A 25,780-nucleotide genomic window follows, 5' to 3' on the forward strand; every position below is an offset into this window, starting at 1 on the left:
TGTAAACAACTTGTTTGCGTTGGCCGGAAATTGGTCACCCAACAACCTTTGGGGTGGAAATGCACAATCCTAACAACATGGTTAAAAAAGTTTTTCCGCACACCGCATACATTCAAACACACATTCACTATTCTAAAAGCCTTTGAAATTAACCAGAATATAATTTATTAAATTACTTTTAATTAACTTTGATATTTATTTGGCGGAAATTATTAACGTTTGGCAAGTGTAAGCTACGTTTCATAGGATGCAATTCCAGCTGTGTTTCATAGGATACCACGCAAATGCTTCAAATTGGACACTAAAATCGTTACTCACTAAATTCAATATTGAACACTAAATACTAGCTGATTCATTAAAAAGGAACTAAGAAGAAGAATAAACACTTTGGAAACAATTGCTTGTTTTATGCCTTCGCTTAATGGGGCAAATTTTCATTCCGTATCCATAATCTAGTAGTTATACGCATTTCATAGTACAGTGGCAACCCTTGGAGCAATTATTTTTATTACATCGAAATCTAAACGCTGCCGTGTTTTTGCTTATTAGGCTAAATTAGAAAATATAAATAATTCATCACCACGTTAATAAAACAAAACATATTAATTAAAATGGAATATTTGCGAACAGACGCAATTTTTATGGAAATTCTGCAAGAACGTAAAACCATTACGGGTTTCTTAGATGCGGTATTTGGATTCCTTCGAAGAAAGTTTGTGTTTTATAATTTCCTGTTAAAATAGTATATTTAACAGTTTATTTTCCACTAGCACCGACTTCTATCACGTTAAGAAGCATCCGAGTGAAAATGTTGGTTTTGCTAAAGGTCTGCGCGAACAGATTTTATTCGGAGCAATGCAACGCTACGATCCTAGTTGTAAGTTGAATAATCTGACTGCCGATAGCAACGAAAACGATGGTCTATATGCTCCTCCGGCTATAGAAGAAGTTGAAATAGAGACCGAGGAAATGCAGATAGAACAGAAAGCGGTAACAAAAACTATTCAAACGACAAACAGTGCTGAAACGAGTATACCAAAAAATAATACAAGAAAAGTTGTTTTCGCTGCCACTGACTACAAAAATGGTGCATGCTTCGCAGAATACTGTTGGTCGCAAACATTGACCGAAGTAGAATTGCATGTTAAATTACCCGGTGATTTGCAAACGGCCAAATCAATTTGTATAGATATTAAAGTTGATAGAATTTCGGTACACAGTCGAAAAGACCCAAAAAATACTGTCATCAATGGGCAAATTAACACTCGATACAAACACAATGACGCAGTGTGGACAATTACAGAAGGAAAGCTGACAATAAGCCTCGGTAATTGCTCTAAATTATTTTTAGACATTTTACGCAATTAATATTAAATTTTTTGGCAAATACACGATTTCAGATAAAGGTAGAGAAATGTGGTGGGAAAGATTTTTCACTACAGAAGATCCCATTGATGTGAAAAAAATAGATTGTGAGCGATATATTGATGAACTGCCAGAAGATTCTCAAGCGGCTATACAAAAACTACGTGTGCAGCAAATGGAACAAGACATTGTAAATAATGTGCAAGAGATAAGTGATAGTGAAAAAGATACTATGGAACGGTTACGAATAGCATGGGATGCAAAGGGCTCACCTTTCAAAGGACAACCGTTTGATCCGTCTGTTGTTAAATTTAGCTAATGATAACAGTTGAACGCATAATGATTAGTATAAAAATATTTATTGGTTTTAAGTAAAATTTTAGACATAAATTATTGTTAATGAAAAGATGTATATAAATGTATGATTTTTATATTAAGATTCTATATTCAGAAAACACTGAACTCTTAACAACTAATTACTGATTTTTAAGTTCATGAACTTTGCGTTGGAGCTGGTTACGTTGATATGCTACATCGCTGCGATCTGTTGACCAAGCCAAGTACATATATGATGTCAATAATACAGCCAGCACAAATCTATCAATCGTCATAAGATTTGTAATCCAAAAGATTGCACTTAAACCGACAAAAGATGGATGCCGTACATGTGTATAGAGATGGCGCAACCTAAACGATTTGTAAGCGATTGGCTGGGCGTAATCCTTCATATCATAATAAGCCTATTTGGAAAGCACGTAGCAAACAAAAAATTTGAGTAAACATGGTAGGAATAAATAAATCAAAAATTGTAATAGTACCTGTTTCACACCTATTATTTCGGGTAAATCCATTATAAGACTACCTCCATAGATTATCATCCAGGCTAATGAATGTACGAGTACAAACGTCCACCATAATGCATTACTAGAAGCCACATCCACTTGCCAAAGCACTATAGACTGTGCTGGTAGCCAATTTCGTATGAGATACTGTATTATAAAAGTATAAACAAATTTATCTTAGCAACCAACAACAAAACAATGCACATTAGCATTTGTATACATGTAAACTTAACGATGACGTAAGGCAATATATCGAACGGTCTGCTGCTGACAGTCCCAACTTCTCCATTAGGCTTTTTACAAGTGCGGATTTCATACAGCTATGTTGTAATATAAATCCGATAATGTATAGGGTATCATACACAATAGGACCAAAACTTGTCTCCAAACGGGACTTATTGTCCAACAAATTAAACATCCACACATATATTTTGGATACATTCCGCGGGCGCGACATGAATAACATAAATGTTCCTACCACATAAAATGTATACACAAAAACACCTAATGAGAATAGAAAGACCAGTAATTGTTTTAAAGATACCATGATCTTGAATTTATTTGAACTTTATTCGTTTCCAATACGAAATTAAGCAATTACGAACTTCTTAAACACCTCACAAAATGTAAACAATATCAAGAAATACTATGGCTATTTTAAAATAGTGTTGCCAAGAGTCGCGAAAGAAATCCACATGAATTTCGATAACAATACACTATTAGAGGAAATCGATTGTTGTTTAAGAGCGCACAGTTTGGAGTCAAATATTTTTATAGAGGAACTGTTAATGTTGCCAATAATTTAAATTTCAAAATATAACAGACTTTTGGAAACCCTATTTATTGGCGGAAATGCATTTCTATGTGTAGTCAAATCTAAAGCTAATCACGAACAAAAGAAAAATTGCCAATATTCAATTATCTACATACATATTTACATGTAATAAAACCTCCAAGTAGCAAAGAGCATTGAATTTAGAAAAGGTTTATGGTGTGATAGTCGCCAAATATTCCTCTTCAATGATCTCTGCAAGTGATTTATTACTTACCAATCCTAACAGGGTTAGATCATCGAAATAACAGCATCTGCCCTTCAAGTTGTTCATAAGCGTTTTAAGAAAAGTACTATTTAGAAGGCCTATTTTTCACTCCAGATTGTTTCGATCATGAGAGTGACGACTTTGTATAGTTTCAACACCTCTAGTGCGTTGAAATAAAAGCAAAACAAAAACGAAATATACCCCCCCCCAAACGAAAAATAACTAAATGTCAAATTATTTACACATATTTTATCTGTGCCTATATTTATAATTAAATTAAAAACGCTGGAACTAACATAATCAAATCTCTGTTATTATATAATCAACACAAAAAATGGCCGAAGCCGATGAACTAAATAAGGAATTCGAATGTGCCATGAAACAGTTCGAAAGAGCTCATCAGCATTTGAATTACCGCGAAAAGTCCATTGCCACCGAGTGGATAAAAAAATTGAAGAAAGCTAACAACTCGATAGAGGATTTGAAACTACGTTTAGATTTCATCGATTATTTCATCAATTGTTCCAAGTGCAGCATTTTCAGCACAGAACCATTCAATAAAGTGCCGCATCCAAATGCTTCGTTGCAGAAGTTGCGTAATATGCTGGTAATAATACCCTTAAGTTTGCCACGAAGTTTTTAACGCCTAGGAACAAACGTTGTAAACCTTTTAAAATGTTTATGTAAATGATCAACATGACGAGCTGAATCCATTTAGCCATGTCCGTCTGTCAAACACAAGTCCGAACAAATTATTTAGATCGAACTACATAGCTGCCATAAAAATGTTCAATCCAATACAAGTCCTTGTAGGGAAAACTTTTTTGTTTGACAAAATATCCTCACAAAATTGGGCACAAATCATTATAACAGACATACAGTGTAATCTCAGATCGGACCATTATAGCATTTCGCTGTCATACAAAATTTTCTTTTTCTTTGTATTTGTGAAGCGTATTATAGCTTCGGAACTTAACGTTTTCTTGTTTTTAGTTTTAATAGAAACATTTGATGTAGGATGGTCTAAGCTAAGACTATTTTCAAAAAGTTCGTTTATTAAAAACATTAACAATCTGGTTTAAATTTAAAAAGTGGTTGATCATATTGCGCCCTCCATATTACGGTACCTTAATATGCATACAATTTTATATTGATACATGTCTATATTATACTCCTCAGCCAACCAGCCATAAAATTCGTAGTGTTGACGCAACTTCCGATGAACAACGTAAACTTTATGTTGAGGAAATGTTTGACAATATGGCGGATAAAGGTGCCTTTCTTTCCGATCAGCCAGTGCCACTGGATGGTACATTCTTTCTGGTGATAATAAATCAAAAATAGATATTTCAAACCACATCATATATTGTGGTTTATTTTTTATGTATTTACAAATTTATCTCTGATCAAAATATACTGCATATGTATGTAAAATTTATAGTTGTAACATATTATATATACATTTTATGATTTTAAAATCTCCGTTGAACATTTAAAAGAAATATGACTGCCTATAGTTTGCATTGCTTAAATAATTATACTTATGTTTACTTTATTCTTAAATTTACGTTGAAATTTACTTACGTATATACCTAATAAAATGCTTACAACAATCGGAGTCTATCGTGTACGTTTTTAAATATAATATTATATGTATGCCTACTAAAGTTTACACGTATATTTACAATTAAATAAAGTTAAATTTTTTAATACAATGAATATAAACAATTAATTTAGATGCAATTAACAATAAATGCGTTTTCAATTTCTTTAAGTGCAAAGCATATCAAATTTCAATAAATTTTTACAAAGCAGCTGCCTAAGCAAAAACTAGTGGAACTTTAATTGAGCATTAAACTTACACATAATTGTCTTAAGGTAAGCGAGATATAAGAAATATGCACAACGACAACTGAATCATGCATTGTTTAAATTTATACATAATCATCGTATGTACAATATATATGCCTACAAACTAACATATTTCAAAAATGCTTACATATGTAACATATATAAAAAATCTAAAAAAAATTTAGAAAAAAATTGTTGCTTAAATAAATGAAGTAAAATAAAAAATACAAAATTGGTACAAATTTTAGTCAAAAAAAAAAAGAAGAATATTAAATACTAATGGCTCGGTTATAAAATATTAATTATGCTCCTAAGCAATGTAAATTAATTAATTAATTGAATTATTCTTAATATTTGAGTGTACGTACATATGTGTGTAGATAATTACAATGTTGGTTTAATACCAAAGCGTAGTTTTATTAGGTTTATGGTATTTTACAATAATAAAGCGTTCAAAGTATTTACAAGTAAAAATTCAATATTTTGCTCGTTCAACCGATCATAAGGAGTCTTACTTTACTGAAGCAGAATTTATGTAAACACTCGTTTCAAGCTCGCTCCTATAAAATAGTGGCAGTAAAATGTTATAAAGTAATGGAAACTGTTGGTATTACCAGAGAAAAATACTATAACGAGTACCCAGAAACTTTCGAGATAATTTTTTTTAATTTTGTTATATTGTTTTCTAAATGAAACATATGGTCTAGAGAGCACAGTTCTTCTGAGAACACATTACTCGTACATATGCCATTATATGCTGATTTAAACGGCATTTGTTGTTGATGTAGCGACATAATATAATATATTCGTTAAATAATTTTGAAGAATGTTGTCGAGTTGAGAGCTGCTAGCCGAATATATGGTAAATCCGGGTATGTTCCGGTTACGTACACTCGACTGTTGTAAAAGTATAACTAAAGAGAGATAGAGACTAAAATCTATAAAGTTTAAATATAAGCCGAAGGTAATAAGCGTTATATAAACAAGAAAAAATGTCAACCTCGGTTGCACCGCAACTATAATACCCTTCACAGGTGCATTTCTTATAGCATAAAAGGTTATAAAAAGATCTTTATCTTGATTTTATTCGGTCAGTTTGTATGACAGCTATATGCTATAGTTAGATGATTTCATCCGCTAAGTTTGTATGGCCGCTATATCCAATAGTGCTCCGATATAACTGACTATGACAAATTAGCAGCTGCTTGGGAAGAAACGGATATGTGCACAATTTAAGATCGATAACTCAAAAACTGAGGACTAATTCGCTACACAGACAGACAGACAGGCATAACTAAATTAACTCAGCTCGACACGCTGATCATTTATGGTATGTATATACTTTATAGGGTCTCTGACGTTTTTCCTGGGTCCTGCAAAATTCATGAAAACTTAATATACTCTGTTCAGTGTATAAAAAAAAGGTAATAGTAGGTGTTACAAAACAATGAAAATATGTACTTTTTTGCTGCTATGTACAAAGTGTGATTTGAGCTCAGTTCTGATAACTTTAATAGAATTATTTTGTACATTGCGTGCTTTATGCTAAATCTTGCTTTGTAATTCCTTACTTCACCCATCGAAACGCACCTACATTTACTGGCAACAACAACAACTTATGCATTTGAAAACCATTCCTATTTGCCCTACGACTTCTTTGTTTTACTGAAGAGTTCAATTAATTCATCACCGGTTGGCATTTTGGGCTCCCAAGCCGTTGATGCCGTTAGTGGAACTGAACGTTTCGCCTCAGTATCTTGTGCGACCTTTTCCTTTTCGACTAATTTCTCAATTTCGCCAAATTTATTTACATATTCGTGGTGGGTTCTAGGGCGCGACGAATGATGCTGTATATATTGTGGATGCTGTTTAGATCTATGCTGGTGGTTAGCAGCAACAGCAACAGCAACAGCGCCAGCACCACTACTTCTATTCTGGATAACTGGATTTTCTGAATGTTTGGTGAATTTCTTAAAATGCGCTTGATATGACTCGGATTGAGATTTGCGTTTAAGGCGTTGCGTGTCGCGTAATTGTTGTGCCTTGCGACGATTTGCACGCTCTGCATATTCCAAGCGCAATTTTTCTTCATGCAAATTTACTAAGCGTTGATTTTCTTTATGTGCGCCATAAGTTTTCGCTGGCGGTAAGGTGGTGCGGTATGCAGCCAGTTTACGTGCTATATCCGCCTCCTCTTCGGCTGTTAGCTTAATCGATGCTAGGTCGGTAATTGTTGGTGGCGTACCGTAGGAAGACTGATGACTTGGCGTTGGTCGTGATTGCATTGATGGTGGTAGTGTTGTTGCGGTGGGCGCGATACGTTGTGTGGTAGTCTTATCGGCAGATTTTAAAGTTTCTTTCCTTTTGTTTAAAATACCTTCGGGCGCTACCGACAGACTGTCTCGACTTTGTCGTTGAGGCATCGCTTTACTTTTATGAGTGTTTTGCACATGCGGCGGTGTTTGAGTCTTCTGATACGGATGATAACGGTTCGCATTTTGGGGAAGTAGTGTTGGTACTACGGCTAATATGGGTTTTGGTGGTACTCGAGTGCGTGGTGATATGGTGGACGTTTGGCTTGGAGAGGCATTTTTAGTTTCACTTTTGGTTATTGCTTCTGCGATCGGAAGATCCTTTATTTTAATGCTGAGATTGGATTTGACGGGCGGCGTGTTACGTACATCTTCTTCTTCCGTTATCCCTGTCTGGCTGTTAGCTTTTGCATTTTCGTTCGTTTTATTGAGGTTCACAGTGATATTGCTTCTCGCACATGGCGATTCGTGCGTTAAGACAGGGCTTGTAGTACTGTATTGTCGTTTTTTGCTTTGCGCTTTGCTGCTGCGTGCGCTGGAACTATGCTCATCGCTTGTTAGTTTGACTGACATGGCACTGCTTTCGTATGTGCTTTCGTATTTAGTCGTAGGCATTGCGGTGGAGTGTGTACTTTTGGATTGGACCGGTTTATTGCGCGATTCCTGGCAATCATTGGACTGATTCGGTTGAGAAAGTAAATTTTTCGACTTTTCTAATGTTATTGGTATACTCTTTTCGCCCTGGCAATCTTCTAAGCGCTGTCTTAGTGATATTTTTATTTTTTCCGCTGTTGGTTTGGAATCTGTAATTGTTTTAGCACACTTTTCAGGCGTGTTTTCCGGCGAAAATGGTTGGAAGTTGTCAGTCATTGTAATCGATGACATATTTTTGGCAGCATTTTCGCGTTTCTTTAGCGCAATCAATGTCTCTTTACTGATTAGAATGGGTTCCTGATTGGTAGATAATTTTTTATCCTTTTGCTTAGTCGGTTGAACTTCCAAAGGTTTCTGTTCTTGTTTACTTGTGGTGCTTTCTGAAGCTTTCTTTTCATTGTAACTGTGTACGCTTTGCGTGTAGGGTCGCGGAGATTTATTTTTAGTTTGGGAGTTTATAATGGCGCAGTTGTTGGAGGCATCGCTAACGACAACTTCTGATATGGTGTGTAAATTGGCATTGTCCAAAACTGTCGTTGCCATTATTTCAGTTTCTATTTGTTTCGGTTCCGAATCAATGGTTTTACAACTAGCCGAATCCATTGTTTTGGTTGTATTTGTAGAACTTTGCTCACACTGCTTTTTCTTCTGCAGCTTTTCTTCACTCTTCAACATATCGAAAATATCATTTGTTGTTATCGCTTTATTGACATTTTCCAAGCACAGACGTTTGGCCGGTGGTTCTTCAAGCGTCGCAGACGTTTCCTGAACTCGGTGCAAATTATTCGGTGAACTTAATTCGTATTCATCTTTATTGGGTTCATCGAGTGTGGGCGTAGAATCACGTTCTTGACGACTAATGTTATTTATTTCAATTTCACTGATATTCGGTGTATCAATTAAGTTCGGCGAACCTTCCGGTATTTTAATAGGGAAAGCTTGTTGTGAAGCGCTCGACACGGGGTCTATGCGCTCTAAACGGTTGGTTTGACTTTGTATACGTATTATCGGTTGTACAATTATGGGTGCGGGTATAGTAATCATTTCGGTTATTTCAATGGGTGTTGAGGCGCGTTTCGGTGGTTTTGTAACGGTGATTAACTCTTGTGGCGTTATTTTTTCTAAAGCTTCTGCTGCTACAGTGGCTGCAGCAATCGGTTTTAATGCCGGTGTGATGTCATCGACGGTTTTTGATATATTTTCATTCAGATTGGTTAATGTTTCGGTTGTCGTGGGTTTGGCAATTGCTTCGGGTACAATGTTATTAGGTGGCGCCGCAGTAATTTTTTCATCGGATACAGTTTGTTCAATAACCAATTCGAGCGCCGGCATGCTGAATACGGTTTGTTTCTGTTCCTCGGCCTTTTTAACGGTAATTGGTGAGAGTGTTATTGTACGTTTCACTGCAGCGACTGCTGTATGTTCTTGCGTATTCTGCGTATTTGTTGTGGGTTCTTCTTTTTTCGGTGTTGAAGTTTTCATCTCCTCAGTCTTTTTGACTTTCCAAAATGGTTTGGGTAGACATTTAGATCTCGAGAATATTTGCAACATATCTGCATTATTTGACGGTGAAGTAGTAGCACTCTTTTGAGAAGCAGTTGGTGTGGATGTTTGATGTGACGACGTGGACTTTTTACGCACTTTCGTTCTTTGTTTTTCGACTTCGTTTATATCCTTGTTATAACTATGATCACAAGCCACCGAATTCGTATTGTGATTGCCGAGCGATTCTATCGAATTTTCGTCTTTCTTATCATTGCTTGTCTCCTCATCGGCTGTGCCGATTGCTGGCGGTGGTGGTGTTTCACACAAATTCGACTCAGCCGAGAACGAATTACTTCTACTCTGAGTTTTATCCAATTCGGGAAAGGCAAACAAATCACTGCCGGCTTCCGATAAAAAGTCCGCAATGGTGAAGCTGCCAACTAAATCGAAACCGGTAGGTGGTACTTCCACCTGATCGAGTGAGCTTATAGTGCCTAGAAAGGTTTCTTGACCAATACCAATTGCATCCTCAGTCGCAGTCACTGTCTTATCAATGATTGCAATGACGTTATTTTCCTGTGCGATTGGCGCACTAGGCGCCACATCACTTCTGACAGCAGCCTCCGCTTGATTAAAGTTGACTGCCGCTTTTGTCGTGGCAAAACTGTCCTGCGACCATTTCTTCGCCGAATTCGTGCCAGATATCATGCAATCAATAGACTGACGCACTTGTTCGAAGAGCATGGCATCCAAGAGATCTGGATATTCGTTATTTATGTTGAGATCGTTGGGTATGTCTATTGAGCTGATGTCGGCTATTGCTGATAGCGAAAAGTTGGCATCCGTCTCCTCTAAGTGCGTATTCAGTTCTTCACCCGCAACGCATTTACCAGTTTCTTCACTTTGTGTCTCTACTTTTCGATTAGCGTTAGCGTTTTGCGAATTTTCTTCGCTGCCTTGTGTAGTCTCCACTTCTAACTCTACGGCAAAATTTGGCGTACCCAAGCCGTCGTGAGAATGCCCAGCATCTGTTTCTTTCAACACTTGCTCCTGCGTTGTTGTATACGTGTGCGTTATATCCGCAATCTGTTCATCTTTTTTAATCAACAAATCGTCAAGACTTAAAATTGGCGCAAAGAATTGCTCGCTTGTGCTATCATCAGCATTGCTACTTTCACTTTCATCGTCTGCAAAGAGCGCATCCGGTACTTTCGCGGAAATCTGCTTAACGCTATTCATTGAACTTCTATTGGAAGATTTGCGCAGCCCTTCTTCTTCGGTGCTTGTTGGCCGTCTCGTTGTTTCTTGTAGATTTGAGTCTGTAGGCGATTTGCTTTTACAGTCTCCCCTCAGCAAATTATTCTTGTTTTCGAGCATTTTTTCCAAAACGCTGTTAATCTTCTCAGCCGTTAAGACATCTAAACGATTTTTGGTCGGGGTTGATTCACTAATAGCATCGGGTTTCTTCGCCTCTGCAACGGTATCATCCATATTTTGTGGCGATTTGCTGGTAAGCGTATCAGGCGTAGAGCTTGCTTCGTCCTTTTTCGAAGTTAACGGTATTTTCGTAAAAGTGGCATTACCTAAAACTATATCAATCGAAGAATCTAAAAGCTGTGCTGTTTTCTGTTCCTCATCGGTCTTCTCCACTTTGCAAACGGCCTCTGTCATTGACTGAGTCTCTTGCTCCTTTTCAGTATCCATAACGGCAGCAGCACTTTCCGAACACGTTATCAAATTCATTTGCTCTTTATCATCTTCGGTGTTTTGCAAACTTTCAGGCGATAGTAATTTTAGCTCTGCAATAATATTATCGGTTATGCTGCTAGCGTTATCTTCAGTTACGCAGTCAGCTTTTGAAGGCGTTGCATTTTGTTGAATCTCCTCTTCAAGTGGTACTGCCGTTTCAGCATTTTCAATGTCTTCATTTTTATCTTTATCGTCGTTTATAGCTTCCGCTTCTGCTTCCAGTTCTTTTTGATTTTTTGTTTTTTTCTGTTCGTTACTTAACTCAACAATCTCTTTAATTTGAGCACATTCTTCCAGAGTTGGTATAACATTCTCCGTTTCTATAATATTTTCTGTAGATTTTGAAATTTCTATTTTTGCAGCTTTATTCCTTCTCGTTTTATATCTATTGCTACCTGCTGCCTCCGCCACAATTTTCTCAACTATTCGCGTGGCTTTCTTATTTCGTTGCTTTCTGTAACCACGATGTGCGTCTGCCTGCTCGTTTATCTTCGCTTCGGTCAGTATTACATCGCAGGGCTTGAGTATGAACTCTTTCGCATGCCCTCTGTTGTTGTTACTTAAATATGATTCCGCAATATTTATCGGATCTTGGCATGAATCTTCTTCCTCTTTAATGTCGATATCGTCTAATGGTTCGGTTTTTATTTCAGCGTCCAACAAGGTTTGCTTTGGCATTGTTGTAGTTTTCACAGTTGATGGTATGATTGACTCTGCTTCAGCAGGCAAGTTGGCGACTGTGTTTTCTACATCTTCATGATTTAAGACAATCTCTACTCTTGCTAGCGACGATTTTCGACTAACCGTTGTCAGCTTCTTCTTCGGTGATGTTTCTTCGATTGCCCGTTCTTTTGTGCTTGTTGATTCCTTAATTAAAGGTTCATTTTCAATAGATGTATCTGTCTTAGCTGATTCTTCCACCTTAGAGATGGTTTTCAAAGTCGAAGATGTTTCTGCAATGGTTTCTTTTATAGCTGATTCTTCCTCATTTAGCTTCGATTCAATGTTATACAGTTTTTTTGTAGTTAAAGATGAAAGAGGTAACTTTATTTTAATGCTTGATTTTGCCAATCGGTTCTTGCGTGCCGCCTTAATAGTGGCGTTGGTTCTGGAACCCTTTGTGTTCGCCACAATTTTTTCTAATTGCTCGGATGGGGCGATCGTTTCCTTATTGGATGATGTTTCCGCAAGTAAAGCATCTTTTCTCGGCGACAGTTCCAAAATTGAAGCTGCTTGTAAGTTGGTGAGATCCTTTATGTCGGATATTTCGTTATTATAAGTTGTTTTTTCAATAGCAGCATTTTGTAAAGTTGTGGGTTGCTTATTCGGCGCTTCTTTGGTAGGAGAAAGATCTTTGCCAGTAATAGACAAAGCGGCAGATTTGGTCTTACTTGAAGATTTCGCAAGCCGCTTCTTATTCTCTAACTTTACAGTTATTTTGGCACTAGCATCTTGGTTTTTCGCAGTATCAACATTTTCTACAACTTCTGTATTTTCTATAGACATAGTTTCACTAGACAATTTCTTGACAGAAGACAATTCCTTAACCGAGACATCTTTAAGATTTGTTTGATCATCAGCAGCTGTGTCGTTAGTGGTTGCGAGTTCCGAAAGTTCCGATGAAATATCTCTTTTAACGAATTTCTTGTTTTTGTACGGCGATTTCTCGCGCTGCTTCGTATGAGATGGCTTACCCAAACTTGACTGATGACTATATGTCGCAATAAAGAGCTCAGCATCATTCGTAGATTTGGGAGAATCCAGCTGAACAGCTGATTTTGCTGTATTTGACTCAGTTGTACTAATGTCTAACGCCAATTTAGATTTCTTGTACTTAGTTGGAGATTTTGATAAGACTGAATCGAGTTCTTCACCTTTCTTACATTTTATTGGTGATTCTGGTAAGATTGGATCGATCTCTTCGCCTTTGTTATGTTTAGTTGGTGATTTGGTTACAATCGGATCGACTTTTTCGCCCTTCTTATATTTAGTAGGAGATACTGGTATGATCGGATCGCGTTCTTCGGTATCTGTAAGCGTTGCAGACTGAACTCCACTAATGGTGCTTGCTTTTGATATGTCAGTTGCATAAGATGGCATTTGTATCCGTTTAAGTTTTACTGTAACTTTTCTTGTCTTTATCAATGTCGGTTTCGGATATATTATTTCTGTACTTGCCTTCTTTTCTGCGCTATCTACGGTGTTCTCTCGCTCCTCCTCTTTTTCGACTTCTAACGCTGTTTCTGTATCTACTGCCTCCTTCGGTGTTATTTTAAATTTTATTTTCGTGCCTTCAACACATACACGACTAACATTTAAAATGGGCTCATTAGACTCTGAAGGTTTTTCATTATTTTCCGTGCCTAATGGCTCAACTTCATCGTCGGGCACAATAAAATCTGATCCGACATCTTCAACATCACTTATTGGCGGCGTATCGTATTTCATGCCACGCCTACCATTTTTAATAGACTTTGAAAGTTTCGTCTCTGTTGTGGTCTCACTCTTGCGCCGCGATGTAAGGCGTACCGGATAAATGGGGTTATAATTTTCAGCACATTCACTCTTGAACTCTTCGTTCAGTTCATCCAATTTGTGTGTTAGCGGTTGTTCTTCCTGTTTGATGGCGCCACTTTTTCTTCCACGTTTTTTCTTCAAAACTGGCAATGGCTCGGCTTGATCAGCAAAGCAATCAGTTTCGTCTGCACTCATAACCGTGGCCAATTCGAGTAACCTTCGCTTCACATATTTCTTACCACTAAAAGTGCCAATAAGTAGAGCGCCTTCAGCTTTACGAGATTTCTCAATTTTCTTGGTAGATTTTTTTACTTTCTTCAAGGTTTTATGTTTTTCATTCATCAGTTCTAAAAGATTGTCTTCATCGAAGCGCACTTTCTTTTTCACTATAGCCTCTTCCGTGTTGGTCTTCTTCAAACTTGGTTCCGCAGTTGCTTCCATATTATCCGCTTCTCCATCTCGATTCATTTCCTGCGGCATTTCGACAACCACCTTGTCCTCATTAATATATGTGGAGCTCGCGTACTTATTACGCATATTAATCAGTGTTGTCACAGCTAATATCTCCTCCGAATTGTACTCAGACGGCAAACGCTGGAAGGAGGTACAATCTTCGGAAAGTTCTGGTGCTGTTGGCAATATTTGCTGTTCGCTTTCAATGACATCATCCGATGTTTTATTTTGAATGAGATCAGTAGGATCTTCCAGACTTTTACTATCTACATCTTGCTTATTGTATTCATCTTGTACTGTTGCTTCTTCTGTCTCATGCTCAGGCACAGCAATGTCCTCAGCAACTTCAAGGTTCTCTTTAATAACCAATTTGGCGATATTGTCAGCTAGCTCCTCCGCGGTTTTTAACTCGTCAACGCTGTCTAAATCTTTGTTTGAATCGTTGCTGGGACTAACCCGACGCTTAATTCGTATTTTGCTGAACGCGTCCTCCGTTAGTAATCTTTTTTTCAAGTTTCGTATAGCCTTAAGTTTCGATAACTTCTTACCACTATTTGTTGTGCTTTTCTCCATCGCGGCTGTCTTGTGTATTTTCGCTTTCTGTTTAAGTTTCTGTCTTGAACGCATTTTTACAATTTCTGTATCACTTTTATTAACAGTGGCGCACTCTAACAAGGCATCTATCACTATGGGACTCTTATCGTTCTGATCCAAAGAGTTTGTAACGGCTGTTTCACGGTCACATTCTGTCGCATTTAAATCAGTTTCACCCACAGGTGTCATGGTCACTCCTAAATCCTCTGTTATGACAGTACTTTTCACGACATCGATTTGTCCAGACTCAATTTCTGTTGTAGCCTTAGAGTCCATAGTAGACGTACCAATCGCTTCAACTTCGTCGTCTTCATACAAGAATTTTGCCGTTAGTTCGTTTTCAACTTGCACTCCTTCAACATTTCGTGCCTTCTCGTCGGGAATTTCACTTGTAACGCATTCGTTTGATACAATTAAATGGCTCTCTTCTGAGCTGCACTTTTTAAGAGCATCGTATTCGTTTTCCGCCAATTCCACCAATTCAGTTTGAACATTTGAATCTACGTTCTTTTCTAAGACCAAGTCCACTGACTTTTTGTTGTTAGCCAATGCAACCACTTGCTGTTCCATTATCGCACTAATATCATTCTTTCCTTCATCTACCTGCAAATTCGGAACTGAAGTTGTCTCTTGCACTTGCACATCTGCTGTTGAAAATTCATAGCATTCAGAAAGGTTTACTTTAGCCTGAGTCTCTTTTGTAACTTCTTTAACCTCAACAATTTCTTTCTGTTTTTCCTCTGGAATGTTGGCATTTTGATCTGAATCTTGATCGAAGCTTTCAGTTGGCAATACATTATCAAGAGCACACTGATCGGCTGTTACATCGCTAATTGTGTTTAGCAGTATTTCTTGGGATTTGGAACATTTGAAATTTTTTGTAAAGTCGGCACAGGTTTTCTCAGAATTAACTGTATCAAGTTGCTCCTGCTCTTGTGACTTTTGCGTCTGGTAATTTTCGACCTCACCAACTTCTTTATTTTCGATCTCAGTAGATTGCTTACGCTCCTTCCTCGCAACTTCTTGTGAGCAAGACTTTGCACCGACATTGTTTGTAGCTTCAGACTTTGTTGTTTCTTCGTCTGACAAATTTTCAATAACCTCGGTACAAATGGCGCTTGATTTCGTAATTCCATCAATTGTAGAAGCCCAGTTTACTTCTGCTGCCTTTACTGTGTCGCTGTTTTTTATGGTAATTTGTGTTTCGTCTGTTGTTTCTTCTTCACAAGGCAGGATTTCATCAACTGTGCGACTTTCACACCTCTGCTGTTCGTGATATTCAGTAGAATTCTCCAAAAATGTGTCAAGACTTTTATTAACAGCTTCTTCCTCATCAAATTCGTCGACTTTTTCTACCGAAGCCTTAGCATCTAAATCGATTTGGGAATCCACCACCTCAGTTAACTGTTTGTCCTCAACCACATGATCATAACAACTATTCTCTCTCTCTACTATTAAAGTATCAGTTACAACAGCTGCTTCTGCCGATATTATTTCAAGATCGATATTCTCTAGTGTTTTTCCAGTGTCAACGACAGAGTTATTCACCAACTCATCGTTTGTTTTACGAATAGTTTCAATTTCATCCTCAGTTTGCGGGAGCTCCTCAATTATATCCTCCTTCACCAGCTCTTCAATTTCGCTAGAGGCTGGGACAACTATTTCATGAGCTTTCGGTAATGCCGCAACATCTGCAGTTTCGGTACATTCGTCAATTGAGAAGTAAGCGCTCTCTGGTAAATTTGATTCTGAAATTTGGGTTTCTGTAGCTAAAACCGTTTGTTCACCATTATTGTCGGGGGTTGAGTCACTTATTTTAGGGAATTCAGTAGCTGTTAAATCAAGTGCAGATTTTTTGTCGATATCTTCGGATTCATCCACTTCGCTTTCACTTTCTTCAAATTTTGTGGAACTTTCCATTATTGTTGTTTGTTCAGTCTCTCCATTAGTGTCATCTTTCACAGACTCTATTGTATCCAAGGTTATTTCTTCGGGTTTCTTAGGGACTAACAAAGTTGGCGCATGCGATTTTTTAATTGGATCTTCAGTAGTTAACGGCAATGGCTCAGCATCAGCAGTCTCGATTTCCTCTTCAACTGAGCTGTCAAAGTTTTTGTTAGCCACTAGTGCTGGATCACTTGCTTCATTACATTCAATGACTTTAGACCTGACATCTTGCGGTATGGTTATAATATCAGTAGTCTCGGTCTCTTCAGCTTCATTTTCATTTAAATCGGGTTTTGTAGAACTTTCCAGTAACGGTGTTTCCCTAATATCATCGTAGTATTGTTTTGTATCATTCACTAATTCCATATTACCTTTTTTGACCCGCTCAATATTATCGTTACTTTTAGTAGCTAATGGGGATGACTGTACCTCAAGCATTTCACAAGATTCTTCAATGGAGCTGTCCGACTTCTGTTTTGTCAACTGTATTTCCGTTCCCGAGTTATCTTCATCAATCAGTCTAGAGACTGGTTCATTTATGTCACAACACTCAATATGTTCTCTTTGCGTACACTCAATGTCAGTAGCCTCGACTTCATCCATTTCACTCTCATTATCTTCGCTTAAGATTTCTTCTGTAATTGGAATGCTCACATTTTCAGGTAACAGTGTTGCTTCAGTCTCCTTTTTAGATTCCATGACATCATTCGCTGTTGGCACTGTAATTACCGTTAACTGTTCATTATCGGTAGCAGTGAGCTCACTCATTTCAGGCGATTCGAGAAGCATTTCTTTCTCCTCCACAATGGGGGTAAGTGATTCTTTATCAGCTTTTGTCACACCTGTGGGTAAGTTTTCGAGATCCTCAACAAAACTGTTTAAGACTTCTAATACTTCTTTGGGAGTCGTCGCTCTCACTAAAATGTTCTTTACTTCACTCTCAAAACAGTTAACGGCATCGGCACTCGTAGTGTGCCGTTCAACATCGTCGATTTCTGTACTGCGCGAAACCGAAGACACCGCTGTAGTTTTGTCAATTTCGTATTGTTCAGCATGCTTCGTTTCATCGGCCACTATTCGAGATTTGAGCTGCGTTTCAGTACCAAGCTCACATTCTTTGGCTTGATTTGTCTCCAGAGTTATTTCTACTTGATGTTTTGTTGTATTTTCGGTTGTGTTTAAATTCTCGTGTTTGGAAATAATTGATGCTTTCGCTAAATTTTTAACTTCATCATCTAAATTGTTTGCTGTTTCAGCTGAATCTTCCAATTCTATATTCGAATCAGTGGTTAAAATATTCAGATGTTCTTGGCTTTCATCCGAAAACTGGTTGTCAACATTCGTGTTTCCAACTTCTAAGATGTCATTATTTATACTTGTAGTAAGTGTCTCGCCTTCCTCTTGATCCGCATTCATTTCATCTGTTATTTCCTTTGCTTGCATTGATATATTAGCAACATTATCCACATCTTCAATATCGTCTGTGTGCTCTTCTACCATTACCTCAGTAAATCTGTCGGTATTTTCAGCTTTGTCCTTATCTTCTTCATCTAAGTCAGAATTCGAGCTTTCTTCTCCACTTTTAGTCGCAGCAATGTCATTCTCTTGAGAATCCATAAGTGCCAAATCATCCTTTTCCAGACATATAGCTCCATTGGTTTCTTCGTCTGACAATTGATGCTTTTCAAGTTCATTGCTTTCTTCATTTAAGCTTGTTTGTGTGTTATATTGACAGCTCACCGATATCTCAATCTCATCAGAACATATATCTTTCAATATAGCACACTCTTGCGTTATTTCTATATCTTTACTATTCTGTACAGAATCTTTTTTAGCACCGCCTATTAATTCCTGTTTCTCTTCATAATTCAATTTATCAAATTGCTGAGTCGCTTCGATTTCTTCATTACTCTTTAGTATATCTGTATTGCCATCCATAGCATCCGCTTTCTCTTCAAAGCTAAGCTGTGTTGATTTTGTGGTTTTAGTTGCGCACCCAGCATCAAGTTCGGAACTAATCTCTTTCCATATATTGTCGTTAGATGCACTTTCAGCACGAACCGTTGTAATAACTTCTTCGGTCTGCTCCGAATTGATATTATTTTGTGTTATTTGCAGCGTTTGCTTGTCTACTACAGTTACTTCTTTCCCGACTTTGCCGGGATTCACACATAAAACTTCGTCCGAATACTGATTAGATGAAAGGTTTTCAACAATTTTAGCTGATTTAGTTTCCACCACTGCTTGTATGTTTGCTTCTTCTTCTTCGTCTTTGCTAGTGTCGATATCTGAGCTTTTTGTGAGTTCAGGAACTGGCTCACACATAACACTCAACAAGTTCTCATCATTTGTGTGCGTCACGGCTGATTTTGTTGGGGCAGCATCCTCAAATACTTCGCAGTCACTAGCGCTAGCGTTATTTTCGACGTTATGTGCCGCAGTATTTCTCAAATCGAGCTCATTTTGTACATTTGCACTTACTTCACTCAAATTAAGCTCAACATTATGGGTTTTTATTCTTGCAGCATTTTTCACCTTCATATATTTTTCATTAAATTCATGTGATTCGCGTAGGTTTTCATCGATATCAGCTAGAATTTGATCGATTGCCGCCGTTTCGTCGTCTTCAGCGGAAATATGCGCTGTATCACTTTCCACAGAATTGTCTGTTAAGTCAGTAGAAGCATCCTGCTTCTCGTTATTAACTGTTATAGGTGCTTCGAGCAAAAGCGACAGGGTTTTTATACTCGGGTCACTGTTTTGTTGCTGTTCATCTTCATTTATCGGCTCCGCAAGCGATATAAATGCAGGCGCAACACTTTGCGGTGCATTGCAAACCTCTTCAGGCGTATCTTTTGCTTTACCAATAATATTTGCAGAGGCAAAATCTTTCAACGAAATCTTAAGACTCTTGGTATTCTTAGGCTCAACCGCCTGCGGTGTCGCTTTCGTGCCTTCATTTTGTGTATCGTCCTTTAATGCAGATGCATTTGCTGCATTGCTGTTGGCATATCTGGAGCATGTCGGCGCATCTTCACTCACTGTCGCTACATTCGGCGTTCGCTCTACGAGCCCAGCCAACACCGCGGGCGCCGGCTCGACAATTGTCAAAGCTTCCGCTGCAGCACGATTTTCGAGCAATTGTATGCGTTGAAACACCTCTGTAGAGGACGTGGCCTCTTCAACAACTTTTGAATAGCCACCAACCATCGATATAATGCAACCGTTGGAGATGTCATCATCAGCACCTACATCACTGCCAGCAGTGACGTTCCCACGGCTGCGCTGGGCAACATCCTCTTCATTCTCATCGTCGCTATAATCGATGCCGAGCAGCAGTTTGCCCGGTTGAAAGCAACGTTCAGCCATAACAACTGGCTGATGTAGTTCGCGACGCTCCAATATCTCCACAGTGCCGACTTCACGCGCATTTTCGTAAGCACTCGCGTTATTCGCCAACGAATTGCCACTACACGTGACCGCTGCTGGCGTTTCGTTAAGTCTCTCCGTTTCGATGATGTCGTGCGATGTTGTGCTCGAGACTTCACCGGGAATGCAATGCTTCTCCTTACGTATGGGCTTTATGGCCACGCTACCAATGAGCGCACAACGCAGCGGCATCGAGACACCTTGTAGTCGCGCACGTGCCGCTTGCTGTTGCTGCGTTTGTTGCGACTGTGCGTTGGTGTGTGTGTCGTCTATTTTGTCGCTTTTCTGCTTATTATTCACCACTTCTTCAGCGTCCACAGTGGCTACACTTCTTTCTTCATCTTCCGATGAGGAGTCCAATACAATTGTATCGACATTTTTAGGTGGCATCTTTCTATGCCTTAACGCATGCGCATTGCAAGTTCTTGTTTTTTGTATTGTAGTATGGATTTGGCGGTTGTCTGTCGTTTGCGTTTGTACCGTTGGTCTTATTTTGCGCACTATTCGCGGTTGTGTACTTTGGTTTCGTTTTTCAATAATCATATTTGAATTTTCGTTGCTTAAATTTTCACTTTCATCTTTATCAGCTTCATCATCGGTTGAATCGAGCGAAATTATATCTTTAGTACTTAGGGTTTTACAACTTAAACTAGTATCACTTTGGTGCTTAGCAACTAAAGACTTACAACTACATCTCTTAGATCTACAGGGACTACTTAACCTATTTCTCTGTATATCACATCCGGCTGGTAAATGCGTTATTCGACTGCTGTTGTTGTGACAGTGGTGTGTACATGTTTGATGCGTTCGTCGTCGATAACAATGGCGCGCATCCGTCCTCAATGTAATCGCCTTCGGGCTGTGCCTGTGCATAGTGTCTTCCCTGGCGGCGAGATGGGCTGCGCCCGGCGTTTGTCTCTAAATAAAAGAGATATTAAATGTGTTTATAATTTTGTTAAAAAAATATTTTTGGGTTTTTACTTCATTGGCTTTCAGTTCTTAGTTCATTCATATTCGTTGGATGTTGAAATTTCGAAATTAATTGAAAATAATAAATATTATTATTTCAAGAAAATATGTTGCAAATATTTTAAATTATATTGCTTAAGGTTAGTTGTTGTACTTGCACTAAATTATAATAAAAATTCGTAATTTTGTACTTTTTTTTTAGAAATTAGTTCTCTAACTTTGCTAACTTATTTTTAGGGTTTCTTTTTGGTTTTTTAACGATTGTTGATTGAAGACAAAATAGTATGGCAAATGGGTGTTTGAAAATGTTGATTTTGCTGTATTTTCCTCCACAAAACGTATTGAAGTCCTTAACTGTGACTCTAGAAGTTTATCAGTTGGCCCTATTCAATGTTGTTGTTGTTGTAGAGGGAAAACATATAGAAAATAATAATGCTGCACAGCTGAGTGTCCTTAGTCAAATAAAAATCCGAGTCCTTTCTGGTTACGTAGACCAGGTAGCTGTGGGAGCTTTTTTCCAGATCGTTTGATGTTGGTTGTAGAGATTTTAGAATGTTGATTGTAGAATTTCCATTTGAATTATTGATTGTAGATATTTTAGTGTTGATTGTTGATCTTAAAATAAATGTTGATAGCAGATTTTTTTTTAATGTTGATATTATTTAGTGTTGCATGTTGCATGTTGATTGTAGACATTCCTTATTGGATTGTTGATTGTAGACAATTATGTTGATTGTTGTTGGTTGATTGCAGACAACTTAGAGTTTAACCTTCAGTGTTGATTGTAGATGCAGCCGAATTTCTATATAGCGAACTTTTTTCAAAACAACTTGAACATTTTAGAAATACTAAAAAATATTCAGTATAATAAACTCTAAATATTTCATACGAGTAAGGTAAGATATATTCGGACAAGTAAAATTTTTGATGTAGTAAAAACAAAAAATTATTAAAAATAAGAGAAATTATTAAAAAATATTTTTTTTTTAAATTTAAATTTTAAAAACTTCAATTTTTTAAACTCAAATTTAAATTATAAAAAATTGATTTGTTTAATATAATTTTTAACATTAATTTCCTTTTCAGATTCAAATTATAAAAAGTAATTCCTTTTATTACCACAAAATCTTTTAAACTCAACTATCTGCTATAGAGAATTTCGGCTGTTGGTAGCTGTCGCCGTCGCGCCATTCCAAAGCGTCGAACAAATATTTCAATTCAATTTACGATGGTTAGTAAAATTAGTTTGCACACACGTAAAATTTAGAGCTTTTATAAGCGTGAATCATTGATAACCGTTTCAATAAAAACAATATTTACTTTAAGTACAACAAAAACTTTACATTAATTTATAAATGGCTGCAAAATTCATAAAGAGGTAAAGCTAAATATGTAACTAATACATATCTATGTATGTACATATATATATAATGACATTAGTTAACAATTGTTAAATTGTGTTAATAGGAAACGACGCCCAACTAGGAAACAATTCTAAAATTTTTGAGAATACTATATTCTTAATTAATAATTCGTGTATAATAACTGGTATTGATTGTTAGCAACTGGAATAGAACGTAAATTATTGTTCAACACAATATTATTTTTGCGATTGTTGTTCATCACGAAGATGTTGTTGTTCTAACTTGCAATTAAATCGCACATATTTCGGACTTACGTGGTCCAAACGTTGACGACACGATAATCTATAACCGAAATCATCGTATAGTTGACTTTCGTATACTTGAAGATAATTATTGATTGTAGTTTGTAACGCATCAATGCTAACGTTCTCCGCCAATAATTTTCTAAAATTTAAATATTAATTTGGTTAACTCTACTCAATTAAAAAAAAAAACAAAAAATTTCACCTTGTGCCTTGCTTATCGTAATCATCAATTAGCTGAACATTGTAATCAACTCTATAGAATGGATCATCGGTATTTTTTGGCACCAATCTTGGTAGATAAGCAGAACCCTCTTTAATTGCGATTTCTACTATATCTTGCTTTCTTCTGTTTGAATAATGCATCCATTTTTGAAAAGCCAAAACTTTCAGTCGATAAATACCGTAATCATTGTTTTCCAAACGCACTTTCGGGTGGGTTAAGAATTTCCTAGAATGTATTTAGTTTAGCAAACAGAAATGTGAAAAATATGCTTTTACTGTAAATTACTTGAAGAGCTCATCCAGAAATTTGCTCGGCTTTTCGGGGAAATTTGTGCGCAGCAAAGTCAAAATTTTCAAATTAACATCATCATTCAGCAAGGAGGACACGGTATTCATCAACGCCTCCATTTTCAATTTATAATAGTTTTCGTTTTGTATGCTGTGCTCGATTTCGAATCTGCTATATTGTGCCATTAACTCAGATATGTACCAATTTAGCTTTTTGTGATATTTCGTCTAAAAGGGAAATTGCAAAATATAGATTTTTATGGCTCGAACATTTTTGATATGGAACTTACGTAGTTTGTAGTGGTACCATATGCTGGTTTCATGGCACTTAACCAACTTTTAACCTGCGCCCATAAATGTCTTACATCTTCAACGGACTCTGTCTCTTGGTAATTTTTGACCATTTTTACAAACTCCCTCATATCATGATCTGGAAAATCCAACTCAATTGGTTCACCAGGTATTGCACCTATAGTTGATGGCGCCGCCTTTTCAATGTCGAAGATTTGTAAAATTTGATGAAATGTCAATTTATACGTTCTACGTTTAATGTCTTGATATTTTTTGTTAATTCCTTAAACATTTTAAAACACAAATACGTTAGTTATAAAAACGCACAATCGTCGAATTGAAGTAGAATATTTACCCGACAACCCTTTATGTTTGCCCGGACTAGAGACCTTGCTCAGCAAAGGCTCTAATAATGTTATATTAGTACTGCTATTTGATTCAGTCAAGACATTTTGCTGTGGATTTTGTGCTTCCGCAACAAGCGTCGTTAAATTTGATGTTGGCTCAGTACTTTGTTGAGTTGTTTCATTATTTACTCTTTCGGTTTCTGCAGTTACGCAATTCTCTATTAACTGACCACTGTCCAATTTATTGCTTCCTTCTAAACTTTCAATGCCTTCATTCAACGTTGATATTAATAACTCACAATGCGCAGGAGGTGTGCAGCTATTAGCAGCAGCAATTTCTTCTATCGTTGAAGAGAAATCCTTCCTCGAAGTTAGTGTATGTTCTGTATGTGCATATTTAATTAATTATATATAGGAGGTATGTCAAATATTACATTTTAGTCTTACCTGCAGGTGGAACATTACTAGACTGTTCATCTTCGTCGCTGCTGATACTGACCACACCACCATCTTTGTTGGCGGCATTACCTCGTTGTGCTGGTGAAAGATTATCAGCATGAATTTGAAATTTTCTCTTTGCATTAGTAGTCTGAGGTACGGAAGTTGATAGAAACACGTCATATTCATATTTTTTTGTTAGTTCATCCACGAAATTACTCCAACTCTCATTACTTAATTGTGGTAATCTTAAAGCAGGTTCATCCTCAACCAATATCACTTCTTCAAGTTCATCCATTTTATTAGACAACTCCTTTAAAACCAACACATCATCGTCCTCGTAGATATCACTAGCTTCATTTTGTTTGAGCGCATCTAATTCTTCAACTTTTTCGCTAGTGGCATTAGAAGACAAATTTGACAATCTTCGTAATTGAATGTGTTGATACATTTCGGTTTGCTTTTATACATGCAGTACTGTTTAACTTATTTCCAATACTATAATCTGCATTTAATTTTTCATACAACTTTAAGTTAATGGTCCCTGTATGAAAATTACCATTTTTGACAGGTATTATTTTCTAAACGATTCGAGCGATCAAAACATAACACGATAATTTTTATTTTCAGGAACCTAAGTTAGAGTGAGATGGCGGGAGTTTCTTCTGGGCGCGCTTCTAACTCGCTGAATTACAATTATACAAATTTACAAGCACGTTTGTTGTTGCAGTCGCTTACTGCTACAGAGGGTTGGGGTGATTGTGTGTAGTCTATATGCACTGATTGCACTTATCTTTCTTATATTTAAACACGCAAAACAGCAAACTACTTTGTATTTTCCTTTATAACTATTAAACACCACGCGATTTTTATAAATATTATCTTTAACACTGTAAATTTAATGTTTATTTTTTGCCAAATTTTTTCTCTACCGCATAAAGTAATGAACAACCGCAATGAAGTATGTGTATGTAATAATTTTTCGTTTTACTGCGTTGCCAGAATACTCCAATAACTGCTTTCGTTTGTTTACGTTTATGCGTTATAACCCTCCCATTGATATGCAGTTATACATCTGAAGTAAAAGCTTATTTTACTATTAAAAATTTCATTATTAAGATTTTCTTTCGTTTACAATTTAAATAATGGTCGTACGTATTTTATTAATTTAAATTTGTGTGTCACACACGTTCTTAACGATAGAAAATCTGCCTTTTCTCACATTCAATATTTACAAATCGCTTATACGAAATGTGACTAGAGGAAAAGGTACAGCTATTTAGTATTTTTCTGTAGAGTCAAATGTGGTCCACACATC

General features: G+C 37.0%; 4 protein-coding genes across 5 annotated transcripts; 2 read left to right on the plus strand and 2 right to left on the minus strand.

Annotated features, from left to right (window-relative positions):
- Positions 1 to 501: 501 nt before the first annotated feature.
- LOC106618175 (nudC domain-containing protein 3) lies at positions 502 to 2,851 on the plus strand. The gene is made up of 3 exons (XM_014235801.3): positions 502 to 712; positions 771 to 1,327; positions 1,401 to 2,851. Exons 1-3 carry the CDS (start codon positions 612 to 614, stop codon positions 1,682 to 1,684), a joined length of 942 nt encoding a protein of 313 aa, XP_014091276.2. The 5' UTR covers positions 502 to 611; the 3' UTR covers positions 1,685 to 2,851.
- LOC106618176 (nurim homolog) lies at positions 1,709 to 2,754 on the minus strand. The gene is made up of 3 exons (XM_014235802.3): positions 2,428 to 2,754; positions 2,184 to 2,354; positions 1,709 to 2,105 (listed from the first exon to the last, which is right to left on the minus strand). The coding sequence occupies exons 1-3, from the start codon at positions 2,752 to 2,754 to the stop codon at positions 1,842 to 1,844; spliced, it is 762 nt and encodes a 253-aa protein (XP_014091277.1). The 3' UTR covers positions 1,709 to 1,841.
- An 85-nt stretch (positions 2,852 to 2,936) lies between the features above and the next one.
- Positions 2,937 to 4,738, plus strand: LOC106618177 (uncharacterized). The gene is made up of 2 exons (XM_014235803.3): positions 2,937 to 3,854; positions 4,427 to 4,738. Exons 1-2 carry the CDS (start codon positions 3,582 to 3,584, stop codon positions 4,589 to 4,591), a joined length of 438 nt encoding a protein of 145 aa, XP_014091278.1. The 5' UTR covers positions 2,937 to 3,581; the 3' UTR covers positions 4,592 to 4,738.
- Positions 4,739 to 6,206: 1,468 nt separating this feature from the next.
- Positions 6,207 to 25,779, minus strand: LOC106618174 (serine-rich adhesin for platelets). 2 transcript variants are annotated; one of them, XM_070112170.1, is made up of 7 exons: positions 24,472 to 25,779; positions 24,033 to 24,407; positions 23,677 to 23,960; positions 23,385 to 23,614; positions 23,079 to 23,324; positions 22,886 to 23,015; positions 6,207 to 21,156 (listed from the first exon to the last, which is right to left on the minus strand). In XM_070112170.1, the coding sequence occupies exons 1-7, from the start codon at positions 24,911 to 24,913 to the stop codon at positions 6,745 to 6,747; spliced, it is 16,119 nt and encodes a 5,372-aa protein (XP_069968271.1). In that variant the 5' UTR covers positions 24,914 to 25,779; the 3' UTR covers positions 6,207 to 6,744. The 2 variants fall into 2 exon arrangements, with proteins under 2 accessions (XP_069968271.1, XP_069968272.1); XM_070112171.1 differs by lacking the exons at positions 22,886 to 23,015; positions 23,079 to 23,324; positions 23,385 to 23,614; ... (1 more) ...; positions 24,033 to 24,407; positions 24,472 to 25,779 and adding an exon at positions 21,220 to 22,188.
- Position 25,780: the final 1 nt, after the last annotated feature.

This window comes from Bactrocera oleae, chromosome 6 (genome assembly GCF_042242935.1).
Source record: "Bactrocera oleae isolate idBacOlea1 chromosome 6, idBacOlea1, whole genome shotgun sequence".
In the NCBI taxonomy this organism is placed as follows: domain Eukaryota; kingdom Metazoa; phylum Arthropoda; class Insecta; order Diptera; family Tephritidae; genus Bactrocera; species Bactrocera oleae.

Bases quoted from the DNA above. Each gene is read 5' to 3' on its own strand.
- LOC106618175 (XM_014235801.3), top strand. From the start codon at position 612: ATGGAATATTTGCGAACAGACGCAATTTTTATGGAAATTCTGCAAGAA. The intron at 713-770 runs GTTTGTGTTTTA...ATTTTCCACTAG, and splicing joins TTTGGATTCCTTCGAAGAAA to CACCGACTTCTATCACGTTA. The intron at 1,328-1,400 runs GTAATTGCTCTA...ACACGATTTCAG, and splicing joins AAAGCTGACAATAAGCCTCG to ATAAAGGTAGAGAAATGTGG.
- LOC106618177 (XM_014235803.3), top strand. From the start codon at position 3,582: ATGGCCGAAGCCGATGAACTAAATAAGGAATTCGAATGTGCCATGAAA. The intron at 3,855-4,426 runs GTAATAATACCC...TATACTCCTCAG, and splicing joins AGAAGTTGCGTAATATGCTG to CCAACCAGCCATAAAATTCG.
- LOC106618174 (XM_070112170.1), bottom strand. From the start codon at position 24,913: ATGTATCAACACATTCAATTACGAAGATTGTCAAATTTGTCTTCTAAT. The intron at 24,408-24,471 runs GTAAGACTAAAA...ATGCACATACAG, and splicing joins TAGTAATGTTCCACCTGCAG to AACATACACTAACTTCGAGG. The intron at 23,961-24,032 runs GTAAATATTCTA...AAAATGTTTAAG, and splicing joins CAAACATAAAGGGTTGTCGG to GAATTAACAAAAAATATCAA.
- LOC106618176 (XM_014235802.3), bottom strand. From the start codon at position 2,754: ATGGTATCTTTAAAACAATTACTGGTCTTTCTATTCTCATTAGGTGTT. The intron at 2,355-2,427 runs GTATACAAATGC...TTTATAATACAG, and splicing joins CGTCATCGTTAAGTTTACAT to TATCTCATACGAAATTGGCT. The intron at 2,106-2,183 runs GTACTATTACAA...CTTTCCAAATAG, and splicing joins AAATAATAGGTGTGAAACAG to GCTTATTATGATATGAAGGA.